Here is a 20331-nt window from a genome sequence, read left to right as displayed (position 1 = left end):
CCAGCTGACCACCAAACACCAGTTAACCCCTCCATGACCAGCAGACCATCAAACACCAGTTAACCCCTCCATGACCGGCTGACCACCAAACTCCAGCTGACCACCCCCATGCCCACCAGCTGCCAATCCCCATGACCACCTGACCATTCCCATGACCAACTGACCACCAAACACCAGCTGACCATCAAACACCAGTTGACCACCAAACACAAGTTGACCATCCCCATGACCCATTGACCACCAAACCCCAGCTGACCACCAAACACCAGTTAACCCCTCCATGACCAGCTGACCATCAAACACCAGTTAACCCCTCCATGACCAGCTGACCATCAAACACCAGTTAACCCCTCCATGACCGGCTGACCATCAAACACCAGCTGACCACCCCCATCCCCACCAGCTGCCAATCCCCATGACCAGCTGACCATTCCCATGACCGACTGACCACCAAACACCAGCTGACCATCAAAACCAGCTGACCACCAAACACCAGTTGACCACCAAACACCAGCTGACCACCTCCCCCCTCCCAGCAGCCAATCCCCATGACCACCTGACCATCCCCATGACCCATTGACCACCAAACACCAGCTGACCACCCAAAACTCACCAGCTGCCAATCCCCATGACCAGCTGACCATTCCCATGACCGACTGACCACCAAACACCAGCTGACCACCTCCTCCCCCCGCCAGCAGCCCCACCTTGTTGGGCTTCACGGCGCGCTGGAGGTTCTCGATCCATTTGTCCCTCTCGGCCGCTGACCGGCACGCGAAGCATTTGGTGCCCGACGCCGTCGTCACCTGCGGGGACCCGCCGCGTGAAATTCCCGAAATTCTCAGAATTCCCGAGCTCCAGAACTCCCGAATTTCGGGGTTCCCACCTCGAAGCAGAACTCCTGGCCCAGGATGCTGCTGTGCACAGCCTTGATGATGGAATCCTCGTCCAGGTTCAGCTCCAGCGCCTCGGCGGCGCTCGAGGGGCTCAGCAGCGACTCGTGGGAGTGGGACTCCTTAAAGCTCTGCATCAGACGGGCCCTGGAGAGGGAAATTTGGAAATTTTGGGGGGATTTGGGGAGGTTTTGGGGGGATTTGGGGAGATTTTGGGGGGATTTGGGGTTAGGAAGGGATTTGGGGAGATTTTGAGGGACTTCATGGGGATTTGTGGGAGTGGGACTCCTTAAAGCTCTGCATCAGCCGGGCCCTGTGGGGGAATTTGGGATTTTGGGGGGAAATTTGGGATTTTGGGGGATTTCGGAGGTTTTGAGGGATTTCATGGGAGTGAGACTCCTTAAAGCTCTGCATCAGCCGGGCCCTGCAGGGGAAATTTGGGATTGTGGGGGGATTTGGGGGGATTTTGGGGGGATTTTGGGGGGATTTGGGGAGAATTTGGGGTGATTTTGGTGGTTAGGAAGGGATTTGGGGAGGTTTTGAGGGATTTCATGGGGATTTGTGGGAGTGGGACTCCTTAAAGCTCTGCATCAGCTGGGCCCTGCAGGGGAATTTGGGATTTTGGGGATTTGGGGAGGTTTTGGGGGATTTCAGGGGATTTTGGGGTGATTTGAGGAGATTTTGGGGGGATTTGGGGAGATTATGGGGATTAGGAAGGGATTTGGGGAGGTTTTGAGGGACTTCATGGGGATTTGAGGGACTGAGACTCCTTAAAGCTCTGCATCAGCTGGGCCCTGTGGGGGAATTTGGGATTTTGGGAGATTTTGGGGTGATTTGGGGAGATTTGAGGGGAATTTGGGGGTATTTTGGGGATTGGGAAGGGATTTGGGGTGATTTGAGGAGCACTTTGGGGGTTGGAAAGGGATTTGTGGGGATTTTTGGGAATGGGATTCCTTAAAGCTCTGCCTCAGCCAGAATTCAGGAATTTTTGGGGGTTTGGGGGACTCAAGGGGGGTTTTGGGAGGTTTGGAAGGATTTCGTGGAGGTTTGGGGATGTGAGGAGGATTTGGGGGAATTTAAGGGATTTTGTGGGGATTTTTGGAGGATTTGGGGGATTTAAGGGATTTTTTGAGGATTTGGGGAGATTTTCAGAGTTCCAAGTGGAATTTGGGGCACCAACACGGAGGGAGCCCAAATGCCCCCAGGTGTATCCAGGTGTGTCCCAGGTGTATCCAGGTGCCCCCAAGTGTCGCCAGGTGTGTCCCCAGTGTCCCCAGGTGTGCCCAGGTGTATCCCAGGTGTGCCCAGGTGTGTCCCCAATGCCCCAGCTGTGTACCTGTCATGGTCGGCGCTGCGGAAACTGCCCCTAGGTGTGCCCAGGTGTGTCCCCAATGCCCCCAATGCCCCTAGGTGTGTCCCCAATGCCCCCAGGTGTGTCCCCAATGTCCCCAGGTGAGTGCCCAGGTGTGTCCCCAATGCCCCCAGGTGTCCCCAGGTGTCCCCAGGTGTGTCCCCAATGTCCCCAGGTGTGTCCCCAATGTCCCCAGGTGCCTCCAGGTGTGTACCTGTCGTGGTCGGCGCTGCGGAAGCGCGGCAGGATCTGCCTGGAGCTGCCGCTAGGTGTGTCCCCAATGTCCCCAGGTGTGTCCCCAATGCCCCAGGTGTGCCCAGGTGTGTCCCCAATGTCCCCAGGTGTGTCCCCAATGCCCCAGGTGTGCCCAGGTGTGTCCCCAACGTCCCCAGGTGCCCCCAGCTGAGTTACCTGTCGTGGTCGGCGCTGCGGAAGCGCGGCAGGATCTGCCGGAAGCTGCCCCAGGTGTGTCCCCAATGTCCCCAGGTGCCCCCAGGTGTGTACCTGTCGTGGTCGGCGCTGCGGAAGCGCGGCAGGATCTGCCGGAAGCTGCTGGTCCTGTCCAGCTTGGGTTGGCTCTTGGTGCGTTTGATGGAACTCTTGAGGCGTCGGCTCAGGAAGCCTTGCTGGGGGCAAAGGGCAGCCGGGGTCACCCAGCGGTCACCCGGCGGTCACCCGGGGGTCATTGGGGTCACCAGGGACATTGGGGTCACCAGGGACATTAGGGACATTGGGGTCACCAGGGACATTGGGGTCTGAGGGTCATTGGGGACATTGAGGTCACCAGGGTCACTGGGGTCACCAAGGAGTCAGGGGACATTAGGGACATTGGGGTCACCAGGGTCATCGGGGTCACCAAGGGGTGAGGGGACATTAGGGACATTGTGGTCATCAGGGTTTGAGGTGGTCAGAGGTCACTGAGGGGTCAAAGGACGTTGGGGACATCAGGGACACCAAGGTCTGGGGGTCATTGGGGTCACTGAGAGGTCAGGGGACACTGGGGACATTAGGGTCGCCAGGGTTTGAGGTGGCCAGAGGTCACTGAGAGGTCCCTGGGGTCACTCAGGGGTCACTCAGGGGTCACAGGGTCACTGGGGTCACCAGGAGGTCATCGGGTCACGGTTTCCATGCCAACGGGCAGCACAGCACCGCGGTTGCCATGGCAACAGGGGCTAGAGCACCATGGTTACCATGGCAACGGCTAATGAGGGCATGGGGGGGTTACCTGGTTACCATGGCAACGGGTTTTTGAGGACATGGGTTACCTGGTTACCATGGCAACGGGTTTTTGAGGACATGGGGGGGGTACCTGATTACCATGGCAACAAGCAGCACAAGGCCACGGTTGCCATAGAAACGGATGATGCAGGACCTGAAGTGCCCGGTTACCATGGCAACAGCTAGCACAGGGCCGTGGTTGCCATGGTGACAACAGAGCATCACGGTTCCCATGGCAACAGGGATGTAACGGACCACAGTAACTGCAGCCGTGGTAACCATGGCAACGGAGGTGTGTGAGGAGCACAGTAACCATGGCAACGGGCCTGGGATAGGGAACCGCGGCAATAAGTGCGGTAACCATGGCAACAGCGATGTGACCAACCACAGTAACCATGGCAACAGCGATGTGACCAACCACAGTAACCATGGCAACAGTGATGTGACCAACCACAGTAACCATGGCAACAGCGATGTGACCAACCACAGTAACCATGGCAACAGCGATGTGACCAACCACAGTAACCATGGCAACAGGCACAGCCATGGTAACCACAGCAACAAGGATGTGCTGATCGCTGTAACCATGGCAACGGGAGCGTGCGGTCCGTGGTAACCATGGCAACCAGCAGGACCCAGATAACCGCTGCAGGAGTCACGATGGGAGCAGGGTAACCATGGCAACAGGCCAAGGTGGGGTAACCATGGCAACAGGGATGTGATGGACCACAGTAACCATGGCAACGGCAGTGTGTGTGAGGGGAAACATCCTGGTAACCATAGCAACGGGGGGCTGGGCTGTGTGAATGTGGCCTCAGGTGATTTGGGAACACGGTAACCATGGCAACAGCTGTCCAGGTACCACAGCAACCACAGCAAAGGTGATGGGACCATGGTAACCATGGCAACAGTTACCCCGAGTAACCAAGACGACAGGCCATGGGTTGGACCATGGTTACCATGGCAACGGGCCGCAGTGGGCCAAAGTAACCATGGAAATGGGGATGTAGGGATCATGGTAACCATGGCAACAGGTGATGGGGATCATGGTAACCCTGGCAATGGATGCTGGGTGTCAATGGTAACCATGGAAACGGGAGTGTGAGTACCACAGTAACTATGGCAACAGGTGATGGGTACCACGGTAACCATGGTAACGCGGTGCTGCGGTCGCCATGGCGACAGGGACTCACCGAGGGCCGGAAGGGGGGCGCAGGCGGCGCATCCATGTTGATGCTGAACTGCTTCCCCCCGGGAACGCTCTTCCTGCGGGAGCGGCCGCCGTGGTAATCTGGGGATCCGCGGGGTCGGGGGGTCAGGGAGACCCAGAAACACCAAATCCTGACCCAAAAACCTCAAATCCAACCCAAAAACCAGAAATCCCGACCCAAAAACCCCAAATTCCAACCCAGAAACTCCAAATCCACCCCAAAATCCAGGGAGGTCCCAAATCTACCCCAAAACCCGGGGGGACCCAAAATCCCACCCCAAAAGCCCCAAATCCACCCCAAAACCCAGGAGGATCCAAAATCCCACACCAAAAAGCAGGGAGACCCCAAATCCCGCCCCAAAATTTGGGGGAATCCCAAATCCCACCCCAAAACCTGGGGAGACCCAAAATCCACCCCAAAAACCCCAAATCCCAACCCAACACACAGGGAGACCCCAAATCCCACCCCAAAAATCCAGCTGGGATCCAAAATCCCACCCCAAAAACCCCAAATCCACCCCATAAAATGGGGAGACCCAAAATCCCACCCCAAAATCTGGAGGGACCCCAAATCTACCCCAAAAACCCCAAATCCCAACCCAGAAAATGGGGAAACCCCAAATCCACCCCAAAACCCAGGAGGATCCAAAATCCCACTCCAAAATCTGGGGAGACCCCAAATCCACCCAAAATCTGGAGGGACCCAAAATCCCACTCCAAAATCCGGGGGGGATCCAAAATCCCAACCCAAAAAACAGGGGAACCCCAAATCCCACCCCAAAAACCCCAAATCCACCCCAAAATCCGGGGGAACCCCAAAATCTGCCCCTTGGAGAGGGGAGGGGCCTGGTGGCGATTTTGGGGTGATTTTGGGGTTTTTAGGGGGTCAGGGGTGGGGAGAGAACCCCAAAATGTGGGGATTCTGGGGGAAATCCCCAAATTCTCAGCCCCGACCTGTGGGAACCCCAAAATCCAACCCCAAATCCCCTGTGGGGTCCCAAAATCCACCCCGGGGGGCATAGGAAGGGAGGATTTGGGGTGATTTTGGGGGTTTAGTGGGTTTTAGGGGGTCGGGGGGTGAGGGGAACCCCAAAAATCCCAACTCTGACCTGTGGGGTTTCCAAAATCTCATCCCTGACCCCAATTTGGGACCCCAAAATTCAAACCCCAAAAAGGCTGTAGGGTCCCAAAATCCACCCCAAGGGGCGAAGGAAGAGGAAATTTGGGAATTTGGGGAAGTTTTGGGGGAAATTTTAGGATTTGTGGGGAATTTGGGGAAGTTTTGGGGGAAATTTTAGGATTTGGAGGAAATTTGGGGAAATTTCAGGGGAAATTTGGGGATTTGGGGAAGTTTGAGGGGAAATTTTGGGGAGAATTTGGGGATTTGTGGGAAGTTTCACGGGAAATTTGGGGAAGTTTGGGGGGAAATTTGGGGATTTGGGGAAGTTTAGGGGGAAATTTTAGGATTTGTGGGAAATTTGGGAAGTTTTTTTGGGAAGGCGGGTTTGGGAGGTGGGGATATTTGGAGGTCCCAGCAGCCGCTGGGGTCTCCTCGCCTCCCACCCCAAATTTTGGGTCCCCAAATTCCCGGTACCGCCCTCCCCAATCCCTTCTACCCCTAATCCCCGTCCCAAAATCCTAAAATCCCCAAATCCGAGGCCTTTCCCCAAATTTGGCTCTCTCCCCAAATTTTGGGGTCCCTAAACTCTCCCCAAAAACCCAAAATTCTTTTCCGCAATCTGCATGCCTTACCCGAGCCCCCAGATTGAGTTCTCCCAAAAATTTAAATCTCCCCAAATTTTGGGGTCCCTTCGATTCTGCCCCCCTAAAATCACCCCAAAACCCCTAAAATCGCCCCAAATCCCCCTGAAGTCCCCAAATTCTGAAAATTTAGGAATTCTGAAACTCCCTAAATTCCCTAAATTCCTAAATCCCTCCCCAAATTTTGGGGTCTTTTCAATTCTGCTCCCCAAACCACCCTAAAACCCCCTAAAATCGCCCCAAATCCCCCTGAACTACCCAAATTCTGAGCTTCGCTCCCAAATTTCGGGGTCACTTCAATTCTGTGACCCCAAACACACCCAAACCCCCCAAAAAACCCCAAAAAACCCCAAAAAACCCCAAAAAACTCCCCAAATCCCCCTAAAAACTCCCCAAATTTCCAGCCCCCTCCCCAAATTTTGGGGTCTCTTCGATTCTGCCCCCCTAAAATCACCCCAAATCCCACTGAACTCCCCAAATTTCGAGCTTTTCTCCCAAATTTTGGGGTCTCTTTAATTCTGACCCCCAAAACCCCCAAAAATCGCTCCAAATCCCCCTTAACTCCCCAAATTCTGAGCCCCCTCCCCAAATTCTGAGGCGAATTGGGAAATTCTCCTCCAAATTTTGGGATCCCTTCCATTCTGACCCTCTAAACCACCCCAAAACCCCAAAAATCAACCCAAAACGCCCCTAAAATTGTTCCAAATCCCCCTGAACTCCCCAAATTCTGAGCTTCTCCCCCAAATTTTGGGGTCCCTCCAATTCTGCTCCCCAAACCACCCCAAAACCCCCTAAAATCGCCCCAAATCCCCCTGAACTCCCCAAATTTCGAGCCCCTGTGCCCCAAATTTTGGAGTCTCTTCAATTCTGCCCCCTAAAATCGCCCCAAACCCCCTTTAACTCCCCAAATTCTGAGGTGAATTGGGAAATTCTCCAAATTTTGGAGTCCCTTCAATTGTGACCCCCTAAACCACCCAAAACCCCCTAAAATCACCCCAAAACCCCTAAAATCGCCCCAAAATCCCCTAAAATCGCCCCAAATCCCCTTAAAATCACCCCTCAAACCCTCAACTCCCCTTTGGGCCAGCCCTCCCAAATTTTGGGGATCACTTCTATTCTGCCCTAAACCACCCCAAATCCTACTAAATCACCCCAAAACCCCCTAAATCACCCCGGCCCCCTATTCAAGAGCCCTGCGCCCCAGTGCTGCCCCCTCCCCAAATTCTGATTTTCCCAAATTTTGGGGGTCCCTTCAATTCTGACCCCTAAACCACCCCAAAACCCCTAAAATCAGACCAAATCCCCTAAAACCACCCCAATCCTAAACACCCCAAAACCCCAAAATCACCCCAAAATCACCCCAAATCCCCCTAAATTCGCTCCAAATCCCAATATCATCCCAAATCCCCGTGAAATCACCCTTAAACCTCTGAACTCCCAAATTTCGAGCCCTCTCCCCCTTTTGGGGTGCCTTCAATTCTGGACTCTAAACCACCCCAAACCCCTAAAATCACCCCAAATCCCCTAAAATCACCCCAAACCCCTAAAATGTTCCAAATCCCCCTAAAATCGCTCCCAAATCCCCTAAAACGCCCAAATCCCCTAAAATCGCCCCAAACCCCTAATTCCCAAATTTCCAGCCCCATACCCAAATTTTGGGATCCCTTCAATTCTGCCCCTCTAAACCCCCTAAAATCGCCCCAAACCCCCTAAAATCACCCCAAATCCCCTAAAATCGCCCCAAATCCCCCAATTTTCGAGCCCCCGCCCCCCCCCGTGCCGCCCCCTCCCCAAATTCCTACCGGCCACAGTCCTGCTGCCCTCCAGGCCGAGGCGGGGGGGGCCCGGGGGGGGCCGCAGGGTCCAGGGGGACCCCGGGATTTGGGGGGGGGGCGCGGGGGAGCCCCACATGCTGCTAGAGGCGCCCCGCCGCCCCCCCGAGCCCCCCCCCGAGCGGGGGGGGCAGCGCGACCCCCGAGGGCATCCGGGGGGGGCGGCGGGGGGGGCACACTCGTACCTGGGGGGGCACAGACACACCTGGGGGGGTCAGACACACCTGGGGGCTGCACCTGAGGGGGTCAGACACACTTGGGGGGGGTCAACACACCTGGGGGCCGTCAGACATACCTGGGGCACACTACCTGGGGGTCAGACACACCTGGGGGGACAGATCTGGGGGGGTCAGACACACCTGGGGGGCTCAGACACACCTGGGGGGTCACCTGAGGGGGGGGGCACAGTCGTACCTGGGGGACACAGACACACCTGGGGATGACACACTCACCTGGGGGGTGACATACTCACTTGGGGGGTGACACACCTTGGGGGGGCGACAGACACACCTAGGGGGGTGACACACTCACCTGGGGATCACACTCACCTGGGGAGCACACTCGTACCTGGGGGGTGACACACTCACCTGAGGGTGACACACTCACCTGGGGGGCACAGACACACCTGGGGGATCACCTGAGGGGGGCACACTCACCTGGGGGGGATCACACACACCTGGGGGGCACACTCACCTGGGGGGGAGCACACGCTCACCTAGAGGGGGTGACAGACACACCTGGGGGTGATCACACTCACCTGGGTACATACTCACTTGGGGGTGACACACCTTTGGGGGTGACAGACACTCGTGGGGTGATCACACTCACCTGGGATCCACACCTGGGGGCACACTCACCCTGGGGGCACACGCTCACCTGAGGGGGGGTAGTCACACACACCTGGGGGGCACACTCATCTGGGGGGGCACAGACACACCTGGGGGGGTGACACACTCACCTGGGGGAGGGGCAACACTCCTGGGGGGCACAGACACACCTGGGGGGTTTACACACACCTGGGGGGTTCTGACACACCTGGGGGGGTCACACTCACCTGGGTGACACACACACCTGGGGGGGGTCACACTCACCTGCCCCTTGCACATTCACCTGAGCCTCCCGGCCCTGCTCTGCCCCTGACCCCCCCGGCCTTGCACACTCACCTGAGCTCCCCCTTGCACACTCACCTGCTCCCTCACACTCACCTGAGCTCCCCCCTTGCACACTCACCTGAGCCCTGCAGCCCTTGCACACTCACTAACCTCAACACCCCTTTACACACTCACCTCAGCCCAGCCTTGCACACTCACCTGAGCTCCCACGGCCCTTGAACACTCACCTCCACCCTGCTTTGCACACTCACTCGAAGCCCCCCAGCCTTGCACACTCACCTCAGCCCCCCTTTGCACACTCACTCCAAATCTCCCGTTACACACTCACCCCAAATCCCCCCAGCCTTGCACACTCACCTCACCCCCGTTACACACTCACCCCAACCCCTTTGCACACTCACCCCCGTTGTACACTCACCCCAAATCCCCGTTACACACTCACCCTCCCGTTACACACTCACCCCAAATCCTGCTTGCACACTCACCCCAAACCCCTGTTTTGCACACTCACCCCAAATCCCCGTTACACACTCACCCCCGTTGCACACTCACTCCAAACCCCCGTTTGCACTCTCCCCCGTTTTGCACACTCACTTCCCCTCCTCCTCCTCGGTGGCCCGCTCCCTCTCCCCTCCCCCACCGCCTGGGGTCCGCGCCGCCCCTCCCCACCGCTGACACACTCTCGCCCCTCCCCTCGCACGCTCGCCCCTCCCCCCTTGCACACTCGCCCCCCCCTCTTGCACACTCGCCCCCCCTTCACTCACCCGCCGCCGCCGCCGCCGCCCCGCGCTCGGGAGGCCCCGCCCACCGCGCTCTGACCACGCCCACCGCGCTCTGGCCCCGCCCACCGCGCTCTGACCACGCCCACGACGTGCCGAGGCCACGCCCCGCGTAGGGGAGGCCACGCCCTCGGAGAGAGGAAGCCACGCCCACGGGGAGGGAGGCCACGCCCATTAAGCTGACAGGCCACGCCCACGGTGCGGGAGGCCACGCCCAGAGCGGGGGCGTGGGAAAAGGGGCGGAGCCTGCGGGCCGTGGGAAAATGGGGGAGGGGAGGGACTGGGGGGACTGGGGTGACACCGGTGGCACTGGGATGGTGGCACTGGGGGCACTGGTGGCACTGGGACACACTAGGGGCACTTGGACACGCTGGTGGCACTGGAGTGGTGACACTGGGGGGGACTGGGGTGGCACGGGTGGCACTGGAGTGGTGACACAGGTGACACGGGTGACACTGGGAATGGGGGGGATGGTGGCACTGGGACACGCTGATGACACTGGGGGCACTGCAATGGTGGCACTGGTGACACTGGGACACACTGGTGGCACTGGAATGGTGACACTGGGGGTACTGGCATGGTGGCACTGGTGGCACTGGGACACACTGGGAATGGTGGCACTGGAACGCACCGGTGGCACTGGAGTGGTGACACGGGTGACACTGGGAATGGGGGGGATGGTGGCACTGGGACACCCTGGTGACACTGGGGGCACTGGGGATGGTGGCACTGGAACACACTGGTGGCACTGGGACACGCTGGTGGCACTGGGACATGCTGGTGGCACCGGTGGCACTGGGATGGTGACACTGGGATGCACTGGGGCACTGGAATGGTGGCACTGGTGACACTAGTGACACTGGGACACACTGCGGATGGTGGCACTGGAACACGCTGGTGGCACTGGTGGCACAGGAATGGTGGCACTGGTGACACTGGGGGCACTGGTGACACTGGGACACACTGGGGATGGTGGCACTGGGACACACTGGTGGCACTGGAATGGTGACACTGGGGGCACTGGTGGTACCGGTGGCACTGGGGACACAGGGGACGGTGGCACTGGGACACACTGGTGGCACTGGTGGCACTGGAATGGTGACACTGGGGGCACTGGTGGTACCAGTGGCACTGGGGACAGTGGGAACGGTGGCACTGGGACACGCTGGTGGCACTGGAATGGTGGCACTGGTGACACTGGGACACACTGGGAATGGTGGCACTGGAACACACCGGTGGCACTGGGGTGGTGACACTGGTGGCATTCAGGACAGCGGGGATGGTGACACTGGGACACACTGGGGAGGTACTGGTGGCACTGGTGGCACTGGTGGCACTGGGGACAGCGGGTGGTGGCAGCAGTGACCATGGCACTTGTGACACTGGGGACACTGAGGACAGTGGGGACACTGGTGGCACTGAGGACAGTGGGGATGGTGGCACTGGGGACACACAGGTGACACACTGGTGACACGGGTGGCACTGGTGGCTCTGGGGTAGTGACAATGGTGACACTGGTGGTGACAGCATCACTGGGGGCAGGGGGTGGTGGCACTGGTGGCACTGGGGACACTGCACAAGGTGGCACTGGGGACACTGGATGAGGTGGCACGGCTGGTGGCACTGGGGACACTGGGGACATTGGACAAGGTGGCACTGGGGACACTGGACGAGGTGGCACTGGGGACATTGGATGAGGTGGCACTGCTGGTGGCACTGGGGACACTGGACGAGGTGGCACTGGTGGCACTGGGGACACTGGGGACACTGGACGAGGTGGCACTGGTGGCACTGGGGACACTGGGGACACTGGACGAGGTGGCACTGGGGACACTGGGGACAGCGCATGGTGACAGAAATGACACTTGGTGGCACTGGTGGCGTTTATGGTGACATTTACGGTGACAATGGCACTGGCAGCATTCATGGTGACAGCGGTGACAATGGCACTGGTGGCACTGGTGACGTTGATGGCACTGGATGGTGACAGCGATGGCGATGGCACTGGTGGCACTGCATGGTGACAGCGGTGGTGGCAGCGGTGACAGCAGCAGAGGATGGTGACACTGGCTGGTGACACCGGTGACAGTGGCACTGGTGTCCCCGGTGTCCCCTGTCCCCATTGTGGGGGTGGCACTGGTGGCACTGCGGGGTGGCAGCAGGACGGGGACAGTGGGGATGGCACTGGGGGACAGCGGTGGCAGGGACAGGGTGGCACTGGTGTCCCCTGTCCCCATTGTGGGGGTGGCATTGGTGGCACTGGTGGCAGTAGCACTGCTGGTGGCACTGCTGGTGACAATGCTGGTGGCACTGGTGGCACTGTCCCTTTCCCAGGGACACTGCTGTCCCTGTCCCCAACAGCACTGGTGGCACTGCTGTCCCTGTCCCCATTAACGGAGGTGGCCCTGCTGTCCCTGTCCCCAGTGCAGAGGGTGGCACCAGTGTCCCCTGTCCCCATTCCCAGGGTGGCACTGATGCCACCGCTGTCCCCTGTCCCCAATAACAGAGGTGGCACTGGTGTCCCCTGTCCCCAATAACGGGTGGCACTGCTGTCCCCCATCCCTGTCCCCAATCACGGGGGTGGCACTGATGCCACCGGTGTCCCTTGTCCCTGCTGGTCCCGGGGGTGGCCCTGGCCCTGTCCCCAATGGCGAGGGTGGCACTGCTGTCCCTGTCCCCTGTCCCTATCCCTATCCCTGTCCCCTGTCCCTGTCCCCAATCACGGGGATGGCCCTGGCCCTGTCCCCAATGGCGAGGGTGGCACTGCTGTCCCTGTCCCCTGTCCCTCTCCCTGTCCCCTGTCCCTGTCCCCTGTCCCTGTCCCTGTCCCCTGTCCCCTGTCCCCCTCCCCTCCCCCCGCCGCCTTCCGGAAGCCCCAAAATTCCCTTTTTCCCCCCCAAAACCCGGCGGGGGGAGGGGCGCTGCCACCCCCCCCGTGTCCCCCCGTGTCCCCCCGTGTCCCCTGCCACCCCTTCGTGTCCCCTGCTGTCCCCAACCCCGCGGGATCGGGGAGGGGGAGGCGCCGCCGGGGCCTCCCTGGAGGGAGGGGCGGGATTTGGGGGGTGGGGGCGGCTGGGGGGCAGGCCTGGTGTCCTCGTCGCCATGGCAACGGTCGCCAGGCAGCGCAGCGCCTCTGGGTGAGCATTATGGGATGTCACCATGGCTCCTGCGCGGCGGGGGGGGGGGGGGGGGGGGGGGGCCCGGGGGGTGACCAACCCGCCCCTTCCCCTCCTCCCGCCGCCCCCTCCCCACCCTGCCCACCCTGCCGGGGGGCTCGGGACCCCCGCGCCCCCTCGGGCCCCGCTCACCGTGCTCGGGGTGCGGCCGCCCCTCCACCGGCACGCTGACCGTCCTCCGCAGCAGCTTGCTCCGGCACGGCTCGCTCCGCCGGTCCCGGATGAGCAGCGGGTGGATCTGCGGGGGTCCCCCGGGGGGCGCTCAGCCCTGCCGGGGATCCCCCCAGACCCGCCCGGCGCCCCCCAGCCCGGCCCGGCCCGGCGCTCACCTCCTCCTCATCGAGCATCAGCAGCTGGTTGCCGGAGATGATGCAGAACCGGGGGTTCCAGGGTGGGCGCTCGTAGGGGGAGGGGGCGTAGGGCCCGCGGGCCAGGGGGGCTCCACGCACATCTGGGGGAGGGCGGGGGTCACGGCTGGCCGCCCCCGCCCCCGCGCGGCCCCCCCCGGCGCGCCCCCCGAAGCCCACCCATGGGTGCTGCCCACCCGCAGCATCCTCCCGCATGCCGCCCGTTGCTCCGGCAACCGCAGCCCACGGCCGAGCTCGGGGGGGGTGGGGGCGCCCCCAAAATCGCGGGGGTCCCCCGACCCAACGGGGGGCTTTAGGGGGTCGCCAGGCACCCCCCGAGACCCCCCAGCCCGGAATTTGGGGACCGCCGGGTGACCCCGGAGCGGCGGGGCGGGGATGGGGTAGACCTGGTGGCCCGAGGGACCCCGAATTTTGGGGGGAGGGGTCCTGCAGGACCCGAGGGGCTCCCCGGGACCCCTGGGTGACCCCCAAACCTCCAGGTGACCCCCCAAAGCCCCGCGTGACCCCCAAAGCCCCCCGGCACCCACTGAGGGGGTTGAGCTGATGGCCAGGACACCCCAAAAATCCTCCTGGGAGCCCAAAATCTCCCCGGAACCCCCCAAAAGGGGGTGGGGGAGGGGTGAGTGGGTGTGGGGGGGGATGGGCAAGGCCTTGGGCACCCCTGGACCCCCTGGGTGACCCCAAAACCCCCTGGGTGACCCCAAAACCCCTCAGGTGACCCCAAAACCCCCCGGGTGACCCCAAAACCCCGCCGCTGGGTTGACCTGGTGTCCCAAATTCCTGGGGGGTTTGGGGGATCCCGAAATTCCCGAGGATCCCCAAAACCCACAGAATTCCCGCTGGGAATTCCGGGGGACCCTCAGCACCTCTGAGACCCCCCTGGGTGACCCCAAAACCCCCCGGGTGACCCCTGGACCCCCTGGGTGACCCCTGGACCCCCCTGGGTGACCCCAAAACCCCCCGGGCGACCCCTGGACCCCCTGGGTGACCCCAAAACCCCCTGGGTGACCCCTGGACCCCCCTGGGTGACCCCAAAACCCCCTGGGTGACCCCTGGACCCCCTGGGTGACCCCAAAACCCCCTGGCTGACCCCAAAAAACCCCCTGGGTGCCCCAAGCTGGGTTGACCTGGTGTCCCAAATTCCTGGGGGGTCCCAGGGGGGTTTAGGGGATCCCCGAATTCCCGAGGCTCCCCAAATTCCCGAGGGTCCCCAAATTCCTGGGGGTTTAGGAGATCCCCGAACTCCCGAGGGTCCCCAAATTCCTGGGGGTTTAGGGGATCCCTGAATTCCCGAGGGTCCCCAAATTCCCGAGGGTCCCCAAATTCCCGGGGGTTTAGGGGATCCCCGAATTCCCGAGGGTCCCCAAATTCCCGAGGGTCCCCAAATTCCCGAGAGTCCCCAAATTCCCGAGGGTCTCCAAATTCCCGAGGCTCCCCAGATTCCCAAGGGTCCCCAAATTCCCACCGGGAATTCCAGAGGACCCTCAGGACCCCCCAGGGCACCTGCAGGACCCCAAAACCCCTCCAGGGACCCCAAATTCCCCCCAGCAGCCTTGGGATGGGTTGACCTGGTGGCCTGGAACCAGCATGGACCAGTATGGACCAGTTAGGGCATCTTTCATACCAGTAACCCCAGTTAGAGCATCTCCAAAACCAGTAACTACCAGTTAGACCATCTCCCATACCAGTAACCCCAGTTAGAGCATCTCCCATACCAGTAACCCCAGTTAGGGCATCTTTCATACCAGTAACCCCAGTTAGAGCATCTCCCATACCAGTAACCCCAGTTAGAGCATCTCCAAAACCAGTATCCCCAGTTAGAGCATCCCCCACCAGTATCCCCAGTTAGAATGTCATCATGGACCAGTAACCCCCAGTTACAGCATCCCCCACACCAGTAACCCCAGTTACAGTGTCACCATGGACCAGTAACCCCCAGTAACACCATCTTTCAATACCAGTATCCCCCAGTAATGGTGTCCACTGGTACCAGTAACCCCAGTAACAGCATCAGCATGCACCAGTACCTCCCAGTAACACCATCGCTGAACACCAGTAACGCCCAGTTACAGCATCACCACACACCAGTATCTCCCAGCAACAGCATCCACTGGTACCAGTATCCCCAGTAACAGCATCACTGAATACCAGTATCTCCCAGTAACAGCATCGCCATGTACCAGTAACTCCCAGTAGCCGAATCACTGAATACCAGTATCCCCAGTAACAGCACCCACTGGTACCAGTAACACCCAGTAACAGCATCACTGAATACCAGTATCTCCCAGTAACAGCATTGCCATGTACCAGTAACCCCAGTAACAGCACCCACCGGTACCAGTAACCCCAGTAACAGCACCCACTGGTACCAGTAACCCCAGTAACAGCCTCCACTGGTACCAGTAACCCCAGTAACAGCATCACCATGTACCAGTAACCCCAGTAACAGCCTCCACTGGTACCAGTAACCCCAGTAACAGCATCCACTGGTACCAGTAACCCCAGTAACAGCATCACCATGTACCAGTAACCCCAGTAACAGCCTCCACTGGTACCAGTAACCCCAGTAACAGCCTCCACTGGTACCAGTAACCCCAGTAACAGCCTCCACTGGTACCAGTAACCCCAGTAACAGCCTCCACTGGTACCAGTAACCCCAGTAACAGCCTCCACTGGTACCAGTAACCCCCAGTAACAACCTCCACTGGTACCAGTAACCCCAGTAACAACCTCCACTGGTACCAGTAACTCCAGTAACAGCCTCCACTGGTACCAGTAACCCCAGCAACAGCACCCACTGGTACCAGTAACTCCCAGTAACAGCCTCCACTGGTACCAGTAACTCCAGTAACAGCATCACCACATACCAGTAACCCCAGTAACACCATCACCATGCACCAGTAACTCCAGTAACAGCCTCCACTGGTACCAGTAACCCCAGTAACAGCATCCACTGGTACCAGTAACCCCAGTAACAGCATTGCCATGTACCAGTAACCCCAGTAACAGCCTCCACTGGTACCAGTAACCCCCAGTAACAGCCTCCACTGGTACCAGTAACCCCAGTAACAGCATCACCACACACCAGTATCCACCAGCGACACCATCACTGGATACCAGTAACGCCCAGTACCAGAATCACTGAATCCCAGTATCACCAGTAACCACCAGCAACAGCATCACTGAATCCCAGTAACGCCCAGTACCAGAATCACTGAATCCCAGTAACGCCCAGTACCAGAATCACTGAATCCCAGTAACGCCCAGTACCAGAATCACTGAATCCCAGTATCACCAGCAACAGCATCCACCAGTAACAGCATCCTTCAATACCAGTATCCACCAGTTACAGCATCCACTGGGACCAGTAACCCCAGTAACAGCATCCACTGGTACCAGTATCCACCAGTAACACCATCCTGCAATACCAGTAACCCCAGTTACAGCATCCACTGGTACCAGTAACCCCAGTAACAGCATCCTTCAATACCAGTAACCCCAGTTACAGCATCCACTGGGACCAGTAACCCCAGTAACGGCACCCATTGGTACCAGTATCCACCAGTAACAGCGCCACTGAATACCAGTAACTCCCAGTAACAGCCTCCACTGGTACCAGTCACTCCCAGCTAGAGCATCAGCACATACCAGTATCCCCAGTAACAGCCTCACCGAGCACCAGTATCCCCAGTAACAGCCTCAGCATGCACCAGTATCCCCAGTAACAGCCTCACCGAGCACCAGTATCCCCAGTAACAGCCTCAGCATGCACCAGTATCCCCAGTAACAGCCTCAGCATGCACCAGTATCCCCAGTAACAGCCTCACCGAGCACCAGTATCCCCAGTAACAGCCTCAGCATGCACCAGTATCCCCAGTAACAGCCTCACCGAGCACCAGTATCCCCAGTAACAGCCTCAGCATGCACCAGTATCACCAGTAACAGCACCCCTTGCTCCCAGTATCCCCCAGTACAGCTGTCACTGGGCACCAGTATCACCAGTAGCAGCCACCCACAGCTCCAGTATCTCCCAGTACTGGCCTCACTGGGCACCAGTATCACCAGTAACAGCCACCCACAGTTCCAGTATCCCCAGTAACAGCATCCTACAGTCCCAGTATCCCCAGTAACAGCATCCTCCAGTATTCCCAGTAAAGCCACCCCCAGTCCCAGTATCCCCAGTAACAGCATCCTCTGACACCAGTAACCCCAGTAACAGCATCCTCTGACACCAGTATCCCCAGTAACAGCATCCTCTCACACCAGTATCCCCAGTACTGGCATCACCGTGTCCCAGTAACCCCAGTAAGAGCATCCCCAGTAACAGTATCCTGCAATCCCAGTATCCCCAGTAACATCTCCCCCACTCCCAGTATCCCCAGTAACAGCCTCCTGCAATCCCAGTATCACCAGTAACAGCCTCCCCCAATCCCAGTATCCCCAGTAACAGCATCCTGCAATCCCAGTTTCCCCAGTAACAGCCACCCCCACTCCCAGTATCCCCAGTATGCTCCCACAGTTCCTCACTGGGCACCAGTATCCCCAGTACCAGCACGCACTGGTCCCAGTAACCCCCAGTAACAGCGTCACCAAATACCAGTAGCCCCCAGTAACAGACTCCCCCCGCCCCAGTATGCTCCAGTGCCCATCCCAGTATTCCCAGTACAGGGCCCCTGCTCCCAGTATGAGCCCTCCCACTCCCAGTATGCCCAGTAACAGCCACCTCCACTCCCAGTATACCCAGTAACAGCCACCCCCAATCCCAGTATGCCCAGTAACAGCCACCCCCAATCCCAGTATGCCCAGTAACAGCCACCCCCGGCCGCTGTATGCCCAGTAACAGCCACCCCCACTCCCAGTATGCCCAGTAACAGCCACCCCCAATCCCAGTATCACCAGTAACAGCCACCCCCGGCCCCAGTACGCCCAGTAAGAGCCACCCCCACTCCCAGTATGTCCAGTAACAGCCACCTCCGGCCCCAGTATGCCCAGTAAGAGCCACCCCCACTCCCAGTATGCCCAGTAACAGCCACCCCCACTCCCAGTATGCCCAGTAACAGCCACCCCCGGCCCCAGTATGCCCAGTAACAGCCACCCCCAATCCCAGTATGCCCAGTAACAGCCACCTCCAATCCCAGTATGCCCAGTAACAGCCACCCCCAATCCCAGTATCACCAGTAACAGCCACCCCCGGCCCCAGTGCCGCTCCCAGTCTGCCCAGTCCGGCCTCCCCCGCACCAGTATCCTCACCGACAGCCTCCCCCGCTCCCAGTCTGCCCAGTTCTGGCCTCCCCCGCTCCCAGTCTGCCCAGTTCTGGCCTCCCCCGCTCCCAGTCTGCCCAGTTCTGGCCTCCCCCGCTCCCAGTCCCGGCCTCCCCCGCACCAGTATCCCCAGTACCGGCATCCCCCGCTCCCAGTACAGCCAGTCCGAGCCACCCCCGCTCCCAGTCTGCCCAGTTCCGGCCTCCTCCGCTCCCAGTACGGCCAGTAACAGCATCCCCCGCTCCCAGTATCGGCATCCTCCGCTCCCAGTCTGCCCAGTAAAGCCTCCCCCGCTCCCAGTACGGCCAGTATCGGCCTCCCCCGCTCCCAGTATCGGCATCCTCCGCTCCCAGTCTGCCCAGTCCCAGCCACCTCCGCTCCCAGTCTGCCCAGTCCCAGCCACCCCCGCTCCCAGTCCGACCAGTACTGGCCTCCTCCGCTCCCAGTATGCCCAGTACCGGCCTCCCCCGCTCCCAGTACGGCCAGTATCGGCCTCCCCCGCTCCCAGTCTGCCCAGTCCCAGCCACCCCCGCTCCCAGTCCGACCAGTACTGGCCTCCTCCGCTCCCAGTCTGCCCAGTCCGAGCCTCCCCCGCTCCCAGCACCGCTCCCAGTCTGCCCAGTAAAGCCTCCTCCGCTCCCAGTCCGCCCAGTTCCGGTCTTCCCCGCTCCCAGTATCCCCAGTCACAGCATCCCCCGCTCCCAGTATCCCCAGTCCGAGCATCCCCCGTTCCCAGTATCCCCAGTAAAGCCACCCCCGGCCCCGGCAGCGCTCCCAGTATCCCCAGTCACAGCCTCCCCCGCTCCCAGTATCCCCAGTCACAGCATCCCCCGCTCCCAGTGCTCCCAGTAAAGCCTCCCCCGCTCCCAGTTCTCCCAGTCACAGCATCCCCCGCTCCCAGTGCTCCCAGTAAAGCCTCCCCCGCTCCCAGTGGCAGTCCCAGTGCTCCCAGTAAAGCCTCCCCCGGGCCGGCAGCGCTCCCAGTGCTCCCAGTGCCGCCCCCGCGCGCTCCCAGTGCTCCCAGTGCCCCCCCCGTACCTCGGAAGGGGACATAGGACATGGTGCCACCGGCGCGCGACACCCCCGGCGGGGGGAGGGGCGGGGGGAGTGGGGGGGAGGAGGAGGAGGACAGTGGGGGAGGGGGAGGGGGAGGGGCCAGGGGAGGGGAGGGAGGAGCCGGAAGTGGGGGAGGGGCCTGGAGGGGGAGGGGCGAGGGAAGGGGCGGGGAGGGGGAGGGGCGAGGGAGGGGCTAGGGAGGGGCTAGGGGTGGGGGAGGGCTGGGGTGGGGGAGGGGCTGGGGGTGGGGAGGGGGCAGAGCGGGAACGGGGAAATGGAGGGGGAGGGGGAGGGGGCCGGGAAAAGGAGGGAG

At 60.2% G+C, this 20331-nt stretch overlaps 1 protein-coding gene and 1 long non-coding RNA gene across 2 annotated transcripts in view; both read right to left on the bottom strand.

Moving 5' to 3' along the window:
• The window catches only part of LOC146421469 (ras/Rap GTPase-activating protein SynGAP-like), a 53162-nt gene extending 33098 nt beyond the window's left edge, over positions 1 to 20064 (bottom strand). Inside the window, exons 1-7 of the mRNA XM_085047156.1 lie at positions 20001 to 20064; positions 13662 to 13783; positions 13465 to 13570; positions 4656 to 4753; positions 2749 to 2870; positions 887 to 1040; positions 708 to 806 (exon numbers count right to left, since the gene is read on the bottom strand). Coding sequence (XP_084903282.1) covers positions 708 to 806; positions 887 to 1040; positions 2749 to 2870; positions 4656 to 4753; positions 13465 to 13570; positions 13662 to 13783; positions 20001 to 20022 — 723 coding nt within the window. The 5' untranslated portion in view covers positions 20023 to 20064. The remainder of the gene's footprint in view (positions 1 to 707; positions 807 to 886; positions 1041 to 2748; positions 2871 to 4655; positions 4754 to 13464; positions 13571 to 13661; positions 13784 to 20000) is intronic.
• LOC146421470 (uncharacterized) lies at positions 9129 to 9498 on the bottom strand. Its single transcript, XR_014848750.1, has 3 exons — positions 9320 to 9498; positions 9224 to 9243; positions 9129 to 9141 (listed from the first exon to the last, which is right to left on the bottom strand). It is a non-coding gene; the product is annotated as an uncharacterized LOC146421470 (long non-coding RNA).
• Positions 20065 to 20331: the final 267 nt, after the last annotated feature.

Source organism: Lichenostomus cassidix, unplaced genomic scaffold, assembly GCF_008360975.1.
Source record: "Lichenostomus cassidix isolate B80296 unplaced genomic scaffold, HeHo_3.0 HiC_scaffold_33, whole genome shotgun sequence".
NCBI lineage: Eukaryota > Metazoa > Chordata > Aves > Passeriformes > Meliphagidae > Lichenostomus > Lichenostomus cassidix.
The sequence above is the reverse complement of the archived record's forward strand: the minus strand, read 5'-3'. Positions and strand labels throughout refer to the sequence as shown.